This window comes from Procambarus clarkii, chromosome 30 (genome assembly GCF_040958095.1).
Source record: "Procambarus clarkii isolate CNS0578487 chromosome 30, FALCON_Pclarkii_2.0, whole genome shotgun sequence".
Taxonomy (NCBI): Eukaryota; Metazoa; Arthropoda; class Malacostraca; order Decapoda; family Cambaridae; genus Procambarus; species Procambarus clarkii.
In genome coordinates, this window is record NC_091179.1 from 30,278,049 (window position 1) to 30,288,902 (window position 10,854).

General features: G+C 49.4%; 1 protein-coding gene across 1 annotated transcript; it reads left to right on the forward strand.

The window, feature by feature from the left end:
• The first annotated feature begins 347 nt into the window (after positions 1 to 347).
• Positions 348 to 2,077, forward strand: LOC123765649 (complement C1q-like protein 2). The gene is made up of 5 exons (XM_045754331.2): positions 348 to 464; positions 759 to 976; positions 1,062 to 1,134; positions 1,598 to 1,716; positions 1,803 to 2,077. The coding sequence occupies exons 1-5, from the start codon at positions 456 to 458 to the stop codon at positions 1,993 to 1,995; spliced, it is 612 nt and encodes a 203-aa protein (XP_045610287.1). The 5' UTR covers positions 348 to 455; the 3' UTR covers positions 1,996 to 2,077.
• Positions 2,078 to 10,854: the final 8,777 nt, after the last annotated feature.

Genomic DNA, 10,854 nt, shown 5'->3' on the forward strand with positions numbered 1-10,854 from the left:
ATCAGTGAAAAACTTTCGGAGATTAGCGATTTTGAACAAACGAACATTTCCATTTTTATTTATATAGATATAAATTTGCTTACTAGAAGTTATTGCCATATTAACTGACAGATACGGTGAATAGTTTTTTGTGAGCACCTGCATTGCCCGCGATTCAAACTTTACGAAATACATTCAGACAAAAAATAATAATTACGAATTACCTCTGACAATACAAGAAACTGGTGCAATCTTTTTTTTCTTCATAATGCCCAATCTACTCAACAGATGGCGTTAATATGCTAATACTGCACCACTGACAACCAACATGTTAGTTTTTGCCAATCATAAATGTCTTGTCTGGTGTCTACGAGTATCGAGGTTACAAGCTGAGTCGGTCAGCCTCACTTAAACCAGTTACTCTCTTGTTCTCATTGGTAGTGGAGTTACGGTGTCCTGATTGAACTTGACGTAAGATGGTGAAGGCGAGTGTTTAGAGTATGGTTTATTTTGGTGCGCTCTGTAGTTTTAAGAACTTATTTCAAATGGAAAGAGTTAACATTGTTTTGCTAGTTAGTAATTCGTTGATGCAGGATTTGAAAGTTAGTCACTTAAATTATTTTCAGTAGTTTTACGTAGGTTAACATCTTTTTGTTTTCATATTTGAAATCTCAACAAATTCAATGATTTCCTGAACTTTAGCTACACCAAAGTGGTGGAATTCACTAAGATACCAGCTTGTCAATTATTTTGCTGAATTAATCTATATCCCTTGACAGATGCACTCGATCCGTGTGGTGTCGACACTGTTGATAGTTATGGTCATAGGGATCTTCGCACAGGGAGGGGGAAGGTTCCCAACCCACCAAACTACCCATCATACTATCCATCATACATCTACACACCATTCAACTCATCATACCCCTCATCATACGACCACGAGGCATGACGTGAGAAGCAGAGAAGAGATGGAGGCTCAAGTGTCTCCAGTGTTAACGTGAGTAAACTAGATTTCGGTTCCTCTTAGAGGATCTTACACTCTGAAATTAATATGAACATTTATATTTAATTAACCTTTACAGAAGCCGGAAAGTAGCTTTCAGTGTTGGTAAAGCTACAGAACCCTTCCGTGCTGTGGCTCGCCTCCACTTCAGGGTGAGTAATAAATTACTTCCTGAAAGTCAAGAGTCTTGATGAGCATAGTTACTCTTATTTGACTAATGAAATCGGTTAATTTACTAGCATAACAAATTTGGTTTATAAGCTTAATTTTGCTATTAAGCACTTAACTGACAAACGCTAGTTAGTGTTACCCTGACAGGGTTATTGAGCTTAAGAGTAGTTTTAGGTGACCCAGTAAAGGTCTAAACATTTCTACCACCCCCCCCCCCCCTCCAGTGGGTGCAATTGGCTTCAACGTAGTTTTAACTACTTCTGTATACTGCCAATAAAGTATGTGGCATTCGTAGTTTACTTCTGATTCGTAGTTTACTTCTGGTTCTAGAGTTAAGAATTTTGAAAAATTGACAAGTTGCCTATTTTAACGTGTAAATTGTTAAAGATGCACGTAGACTACATTTTGGCTTAATAACCAAAGTTATAAATTACTACTCCACAGGATATCTTTACCAACATTGGAGGAGGATGGGACCCCGCAAGTAGTGAATTCGTGGCGCCTTTCGACGGATTGTATTTCTTCATTTTTCACGCGATCGGGGCAAAAGATTCGGACTTTACGTAAGACTTGCCTGTAATTTGGTTGGTTTGGACTACATTTGATAACTATAGTAGGTGATTATATAATTTAATTTTACCCTGTTCAGACTGGCTTTAACGAAGAATACGACCTTCGAAGTGACTGCTTATGGTACTCTGACAACGTATGAACACGGCACCAATTCGGTCGTGTTGTCGCTGAAGCGGGAGGACAAAGTGTACCTGGAGCTCCAGCAGGGCGCAATCTATGAGAATCCAGGCAATGAAACTTACACAACCTTCACTGGCTTCATTATTTAAGACTTATATTTTGAAAGAACTTGAATTAACGGAAGATTTGTCAATGCAAGTGTTGAATTTTCAATAAATAGTTAAGAGGGAACTTTTTTCCTAAACCTTTGATGCTAATCTTAAATGTGAAAAGATGTACAAAATTACCATACTTATGAATAGCTTTTTGGAGTAGCTAAAAGTGCACGAATGAAACTTATTTGGGACATGCATTCATAACGGCCACCTGATTTCATTTGGAACTTCAGGGTGCAAAGGCGCCCAGAACCGTAGCACGGGAAGATCATTCATCTTTTAATAGGCTTAAACTCTTTTAATTCACCTAATCTAACTAACATTAGTTTACTTTCAAATGTCTAGTGAATCTTAACTTCTGGGGAGGGGGGGGGGGACTTTCGGCATGTTTTGATCCTTGTTTGAGAATATTTAGATATACGAAACTGCTTATTTTAGAGGCCTAGTAAGGGCAGGCATCAGAGGCTAAACTTGACTATCCTAGGGCAAGTCTTTAGAAAGCTTTGATTACATTCGTGGGGCTGATAAAGAAGCTGCAGTCCCTGGCTAGCGGAACAGACTTGCTCCAGTGCGGCGAAGGGCCAGTATTTCTTCACCACCAGTAACTAGTTTGATTTCAAACCAATGGTCACATTTTAATTTGACTTGCATAGATTTGAAAAAGATGAGTCGGTAAATAGTTCATTAAAAGCACCACATGTATTTGCCAGAATCTTAAGAAATACGTCATAGTTAGCAAATGTGCCCTAACATTTGCAAAGACAATGTTCATAAAGAACAATCTGTTCACTCGTCAAAATATGCCAATGTAGTTTTGATCCTAATATTTTGATATATATTTTTGTTCTGAATTTTTTTAAAAGTCGTGCCTATTGCTGATTTTAGGAGAAATGACTACCAAAGGATTACTAACCCCCCCCCCCACCTCCGGTGATTCTCACGTGGTGCCAGGGTTCATGTTCGTTGCCCTCGGGTTGGTGATGGTGGCTCCTGTTCCCCGAACCTGCCCTCCCCATCCAGCCCATTGACGCAGTGAGGGGGCTAGGTGGTCGGCTGCTGGTGTGATGCTCCATGACAGTCCTTTATCCTTTTGTGACCCTATTCTCCTCCTGCTATCTCCTACAATTGTGCAGGATCGCTTTTCCTTTTCCTTGTTTCGTTTTTCTCCCCTCTTCTCCTATCTGCTTGTCGTTTCCTGCCCCCTCCCCGCTCAGCTCGTTGTCGCCGTGTGGGGGCTTAGTGGGCGGCTGCCGGAGTGTGATGCTCCTTGGGACGGTCCTCTGTCCTTTTCTAGCCTTGTGCTCCTGCTGCCGTCCTCTCCAATTCTGCTGGGCATCTTTTCCTTTTCCTTCTGTTTCGTTTTTCTCCCCCCCCTTCTCCTATCTGCTTGCCGTTTCCTACCGACCTTTTGCTCGTTCTGGTTCTTCCCTTGGACTTCTTCTATTTTGACGCCCGGGTGCTTGAGGAGGCATACTCATGCACCCGTAGAACTGCAGTACCCGACGTCGAGAGCGAGGGGAACCTTTTATTGTCAATCCCCACTTCGTCACTGAACCCGATCTCGACGGACTGTCGGTTTCTTAAGGTGGCGTTTGTGGGGCGTATACTCGCGACGCACCCCTAGGAGGCCCCGACAAGATCGGCGATAGCTTCTTGTTGGGTGTCCTGCCTCTAATTGTGGCTCCATGGTGGGTGTGGGGGCACATTCGTGAGTGAATTCTTTCTTTCGTCAAGATGATTACCCCTGCTTCGGCTTCTTCTGGTTTACCTTCTCGGGCTCGTGGGGTGGGCGACCAAGCCCCCCGAGTCGGTCCGTATTGGAAGACCGGGCTCTGTAGCCTCCGCTGCATTGGGCCCCGACCTTGCTCCTCCTTTGGCCTCTCTGACTCCTTCCTCTGGCTCCCCTCCCTCTGTGGTTGGGTCGAGCCCCAAGCCCCCAGTGGTGACTACCTCGTCCCCTGGCGTGGCTCCTTCTCTAGTTGTAACTACTGCGCCTTTTAACCCCTCTCTCTCTGGGGGTTCTCACCGCCGTCTTCGTCACGGCCGCCCTCGCTCGATTCCTTCCAGTTCTGCTACCTATCAAGCCTTGTTTGGTCCCGCTTCGTGGGCCAAATATTTTGATCTCCTCCCTCTTGATTCTGCGCCTCCTGACGATTTCTCCCTCCATCGGCATCTCATTGATTCCGTGGATGCCTCCATTACTTTCAACCCCACTCGTCTCGGTACACGTGTCGTTGCTGCTCCTTCTCAGGATGCTGCTTCCCGCTTGGCTGCCTTATCCTGCCTTGGCGAGACCCCCGTTCGGGTCTCGAAGAACGTTCAGTTGAATGCCAGTGTTGGCACTATTTTGCTCCCGCCCCATGTTGCGACCGGTGTTCGGGACCTACGCGACTGCCACGACGATATTCGACATATCCTCGCTGCCCAGGGCCATTCTATTCTCCAGGTGGACACGTTTACTCGTCCCCCTCGTGGTAGTCGCCGTCAACCCCTCCGGGTTGTGAAGATTACCTTTGATGGTAGGACCCTTCCACCCTCTGTCATTCTTGCTGGTGCCAGGTGCTCTGTCCAGGAGTACATTCCTTCTCCTCGGCTCTGCAACAAGTGCTGGAGGTTTGGGCATGGTGCCCTCCGCTGCTCCGGGACTGTCTCTCTCTGTCCTTTGTGTGGTGGCGAAGGTCACTCTAAGTCGGAGTGCGCTTCTCCCCAGGCTCGTTGCCTCAACTGCGGTGAGGCCCATCCTACCTTCTCCCGTGCGTGTGTCCATTACAAGCTTGAGGCAGCCGTCCTCAACTTGAAGCACCGGGAGCGTTTATCTTTTCCTGAGGCGAGGCGCCAGGTTCGCCGGCTCCCGCCTTATGCTAATATCTCTTATGCTCGCGTGTTGCGCTCTTCCTCTCCTCGTCCTTCCCGCCTTCCTCAGACTCACAACCGTTTCCAGGCCTTGGACCCTGATGCGCCCACTGCCCCCTCCTCTGTCCCTTTGGGTTCTCTCCCGAAGGATCCTCCTCCTGGTCCTCTGTCTGGGGTTCCCCTTCTTTCTACCCAGTCTGTCGTGTCTTCTGTGTCTCCTTCCTCGTCCCCCTCCGATCCTCCTTCCCATCCTCTTCCTCCATCTATCGGCTCTCCCCGCCGCCTGTCGGTGCGGGCGGATGTCCATCGCTCTCCTAACGGCCGTCGTGTGTGCTCTCGTTCGGCTTCTCCTGTTGAGACACTGGAATCCGTTGCCCGGTACGTAGTTGCTGGGACACCGGTCTCTTTAAGTCAGAAGCGTAAGCCTGGCTCCTCTCCTTCCTCTTCCCCGGCGGGTAAGAAGGCTTCGCTTTCTTCCTCAGCTCCTCCTTCTGGCTCTGTTGCTCCTTCCCCTCCCGTTTCAGTGCTTGCGCCCCCTGTTCCTGCTATGGAGGTTTCTTTGGCCCCTGCTTCCCTTTCGGTTGCTGCTCTTGCTGGGGTGCGCTCCTCTTTCTACTCCCCCTCTTCCTGCTGCTGTCCTTGACTGCTCCTCTCCGTTGTCTCCTCCTCCTCCTCCTCCTCCGGACCCTGCCCGCCCACCTCTGATCTGTTCTCCCGTTTCCTTCCCTCCGTCTTTGCTCAGTTTACCCATGCCCCCTAACCCTGACTTTGCTGACCCTGATCCCGACCCTGATATTCTTTAACGTGCTCTGTTGCTCTTTCACCTTTGTTTCTTCCTTGTTCTCTGTTTTTGTCCCTTCTCTTCTCGTCGTTGTCCATTCTTCAATGGAACGTTCGAGGTTATTACGCCAATTTCCTCGAACTCCAACTTCTGATTTCGCGGTTTTCGCCCCTTTGTGTCTGTCTCCAGGAGCCAATGCTTGGTGCTCGTCCTGGTCGTTTTCGTGGCTATTCCTTTCTCTTCCCCCCCCCCCCAGCCATTGCTGGGGCTTCTAATTCTTCTGCTCTCTTGATTCGGGCTGATGTTCCCTTTGTTCCTTTTCTTTTTCCTTCGCCCCTCCATTGTTCTGCTGCTCGTATCTTTGTGGGGAAATGGTACACAGTTTGTTCAATTTATCTCCCCCCGAGTGTCCCGCTCTCTTCCTGATTTGAAACACCACCTAGACTCCTTGCCGGAGCCTGTGCTCCTGCTGGGTGACTTCAATTGTCGTCATTCTCTTTGGGGTGACGTTCTGACGAATACCCGGGGTCGCCTCCTTGAGCCGTTTCTCCTCTCTTCTTCCCTGTCTCTTCTGAATTCTGGTGAGCCCACTCATTTGGACTCTCGGACTCGCACCCTTTCTTGTCTTGATCTTTCTCTCTGCTCTTCTTCTCTTTACTTAGATTTCACGTGGCAGGTTCTTGATGACCTCCATGGAAGTGATCATTTCCCCATCCTTGTTTCCTTTTTCTCTTTTCACCCTTCCCTCTCTTTCCCTAGGTGTCAGTTTGCTACGGCGGACTGGACCCTATTTACCCTCAGTGCTGCTCTCTCTGACCTCTCCCTCCTGCCTCTCTCTCGCGCTCTCCTCCTTTTTCATGACAGTGTCTTCAACGCTGCCCTCCCCTCAATTCCTCGCTCTTCCTCTCGGGGTCCACGGAAGTGCGTTCCCTGGTGGAATGCGGACTGTGCTCGGGCTGTCCGCTGTAAGCGTGCAGCCTGGAAGAGGCATCGCCGTAGGCAGACGACCGATTCTTTTCTTTTCTTTCGGAAAGCGAGTGCGGTGGCCCGTAGGGCCATCCGTACGGCTAAACGTGAATGTTGGGCATCTTATGTCTCAACAATTACGTCCGAAACCCCTCTGGCCCAGATCTGCAAGCGTATCCGCAAGATAGCGGGTAAGTTCGTTCCCGATGTTTCACCGGTCCTTCACCTCCATGATACTCTTGTGGCGGACCCGTTGCAGGTCGCTTCCGAACTGGGTTCCCACTTTTCTTCTGTTAGCTCTGGTCTTCATCTTCCCCAATCTTTCCTTCTTCGTAAACATGTCCTTGAGTCTCGTCCTTTAGATTTCTGCACTCATCTTCAGCTTCCCTATAATGATCCCTTCTCTCTCTCTGAACTTCGTTCTGCCCTGGCCCTCTGCGGTTCTACGGCGGCAGGCTCCGATGGTATTCATTATGAGATGCTTCGCCATCTCCCTCCGTGCACGTCTCAGTATTTACTGAGTCTGTATAATCGGATCTGGGAGTCGTCGTCAGTCCCTGAGGACTGGCTCGATGCCGTTGTCCTCCCTGTTCGCAAACCGGGGTCTCTGGGTACTTCCCCTAAGGACTTTCGCCCTATTGCTCTCACAAGTTGTGTCTGCAAACTCTTTGAACGTATGGTTAACGTTCGTCTGATGTGGTTCCTGGAACACCATCACCTCCTCTCCCCTTCTCAATTTGGTTTCCGCAAGTGCCGCAGCACGACAGATGTCCTGGTGAACTTGGAGGTCTATATTCGTACTGCTTTTGCTGCGAAGACCTCCGTTGTTGCCGTCCTTTTTGACCTGGAAAAGGCTTACGACACCACTTGGCGTTATCATATCCTATCTCAACTTCATTCTTTTGGCCTTCGTGGTCATCTCCCTCTCTTTCTCCGCAGCTTCCTCTCTCGTCGTTCCTTTCGGGTGCGCCTTGGTACCGCTCTCTCTCCCTCTTTTCAGCAATACGAAGGTGTGCCCCAGGGTAGTGTTCTGAGCACTACTCTTTTTCTGGTTGCCCTTAATGGTCTTCTTTCCTCTCTTCCTTCTGGTGTCTTCTCCGCTCATTATGTCGATGATCTTACCCTTTGTTGTCAGGGTGATGATTCGCCTCTCCTTCAACGCCGGCTTCAACTTGCAATTGATGCCGTGTCGTCTTGGGCCACAGATCATGGCTTCAAGTTCTCTACTTCTAAGACTTGTGCCATGACTTTTACGCGGAAACGGGTTGTTCTTCGTCCCTCTTTGTCACTTTATGGTCATCCCCTTGAATACAAAGATTCCGCGAAGCTTTTGGGGTTATTCCTTGACACTCGTTTGTCTTGGTCTCCCCATATCTCTTACCTCCGTGTTGAGTGCTCTAAGGCCCTTACCCTCCTTCGGGTCTTGTCCCATACTTCTTGGGGGGCAGATAGGCGCACTCTCCTTGCTTTACATTCCTCTCTCGTCCTGTCTAAGCTCGATTATAGTTGCCGTGCTTACTCGTCTGCTTCTCCTTCTACTCTTCGCCGTCTTGATGCTTTGCACCATACTGGGTTGCGCCTCAGTTCTGGTGCCTTTCGTTCGACTCCCATCCTTAGCTTGTATGTTGACACTGGCTTCCTGTCTCTCCAGGACCGCCGTGATCGCTACTGCCTTCGCTATCTTGCGCGGTCCTTGCAACATCCTTCCTCTCGCCTCTGTCGTGCTTTAACTTTTACCCCTCCTGCGGTTCCTGTTCCTCTTCACCACCACCCTCTTTCTGTCCGGTTATCTCGCCTGCAGGATTCTCTTTCCGTTCGTATTTCTGATGTTTCTCCTCGTGTTGTTCCTTCTTTGCCCCCGTGGAGGGTCCCTCTTCCGCGGTTTTGTACATCCTTGACCCGTATCACTAAAGCTTTTACCTCTCCTACGGTTCTAAAACGCCTTTTCCTCGCACTTTTCTTCTCACTCCCGCTCCGTTTCTGTCTTCACCGATGGGTCTAAGTCAGCGGACGGTGTTGGCTACTCTGTTGTTTTTCCTGATCGCACTTATATGTGTCGCTTGCCTCCGGAGACTAGCATCTTTACAGCGGAACTTTATGCAATTCTCTATGCTCTTCGTCTCCTGCTCTCTCGTTGTCAGTCTTCCTTTGTAGTTGTTGTTGACTCTCGTAGTGCCCTCATGGCTCTCGGGTCCTTTAATCCGGTTCATCCAGTAGTGTTCGAGATCCAGCATTGGCTGTTTCTTGTTCACAGTAAATTTAAGTCGGTTGAGTTTTGTTGGGTTCCCAGCCATATTGGTGTGTCTTTAAATGAGCGTGCGGATGCTGCCGCCAAGGAAGCTGTCCGCTCTTGTCCCATCTCTCGTAAAGGCATTCCGTATTCCGACTTTTACCCGGTTATCCATTCCTCAGTCCTTACCCGTTGGCAGGCTTCTTGGTTGTCTGTTACTGGTAACAAGCTACGTACTCTTAAATGTTGTGTTTCCTCGTGGCCGTCCTCCTTCCACCGTAATCGGAGGTGGGAAACAGCTCTGGCGAGGTTGCGTATTGGCCATACTCGCTTAACCCATGGTCACTTGATGGATCGCCGCCCTGCTCCTTATTGTCCTAGTTGCATTGTCCCTCTTACGGTCGTGCATGTCCTTCTTGAATGTTCTGACTTCCAGGACGAGCGTGTGTCTTGCTTTCCGACCGCCCCTCGCGGTCACCTGTCCCTCGATAGAATTCTTGGTGACTCGGATACTTTTGATATTGTTCGCCTTATGCGTTTTTGTTCTCGTATTGGCATCCTTGGTGATATTTAGCGCCCTCTGATTATTTTGCGTATTTGATGGTGCTACATAGCCTTCCCGGTTTGGTGCCTTCTTTTGATAATTACTTACTTACTTACTTTTCGTTTTCCTTTTCCCTCCGCCCTCAGCACGTTGATGCCGTGAGGGGGCCTTAGTGGGCGGTTGCCGGAGTGTGATGCTCCTTGGGACAGTCTTCTGTCCTTTTCTAGCCTTGTGCTCCGTCTGCCGTTCTCTCCAAATGTGCTGAGCACCTTTTCCTTTTCTTTGTTTCGTTTTTCTCCCCCTCTTCTATTTGCTTGCTGTTTCCTGCCGACCTTTTGCTTGTTTTGGTTATTCCTTTGGACTTCTTCTATTTTGACGCCCGGGTGCTTGAGGAGGCATACTCTTGCACCCGTAGAACTGTAGTACCCGACGTCGAGAGCGAGGGGAACCTTTTATTGTCAATCTCCCTTTCGTCACTGAACCCGATGTCGACGGACTGTCGTTCTTAAGGTGGCGTTTGTGGGGCGTATACTCACGACGCACCCCTAGGAGGCCTCGGCATGATCTATCTTGAGGTTATCTTTAGATGATTTCGGGGCTTTTAGTGTCCCCGCGGCCCGGTCCTCAACCAGGCCTCCACCCCCAGGGAGCAGCCCGTGATAGCTGACTTAACTCCCAGGTACCTATTTACTGCTAGGTAACAGGGGCATTCAGGGTGAAAGAAACTTTGCCCATTTGTTTCTGCCTCGTGCGGGAATCGAACCCGCGCCACAGAATTACGAGTCCTGCGCGCTATCCACCAGGCTACGAGGCCCCCATGGGCCGGCGAACGGCGATAGCTTCTTATTGGGTGTGCAGCCTCTAATTGTGGCTACATGGTGGGTGTGGGGGCACATTCGTGAATGAATGTTGATTTTTCGTAGTGATGATATCTACTGTTTCTCCTTTACCTTCTCAGGATCGTGGGATGGGCGACCAAGCCCCCGAGTCGGTCCGTGTTAGAAGACTGGGCTCTGTAGCCTCCGCTGCATTGGGCCCCGACCTTGCTCCTCATTTGGCCTCTCTGACTCCTCCCCTCGGCTCCCCTCTCCTCTGTGGTTGGGTCGAGCCCCAAGCCCCCAGTGGTGACTACCTCGTCCCCTGACGCAGCTCCATCTCTAGTTGTAACTACTGCACCTTTTAACCTCTTTCTCTCTGGGGGTTCTCAACGTCGTCCTCGTCACGGCCACCCTCGCTCGATTCCTTCCCGTTCTGATACCTATCAAGCTTTGTTTGGTCTCGCTTCGTGGACCAAATATTTTGATTTCCTCCCTCTTGATTCTGCGCCTCCTGACGATTTCTCCCTCCATCAACATCTCGTTGATTCCGTGGATGCCTCTGTTATCTTCAACCCCACTCGTCTCGGTACACATGTCGTTGCTGCTCCTTCTCAGGATGCAGCTTCCCACTTGGCTGCCTTATCCTGCCTTGGCAAGACCC

Bases quoted from the DNA above. Each gene is read 5' to 3' on its own strand.
- LOC123765649 (XM_045754331.2), top strand. The intron at 977-1,061 runs GTGAGTAAACTA...TAACCTTTACAG, and splicing joins CAAGTGTCTCCAGTGTTAAC to AAGCCGGAAAGTAGCTTTCA. The intron at 1,717-1,802 runs GTAAGACTTGCC...TACCCTGTTCAG, and splicing joins GCAAAAGATTCGGACTTTAC to ACTGGCTTTAACGAAGAATA.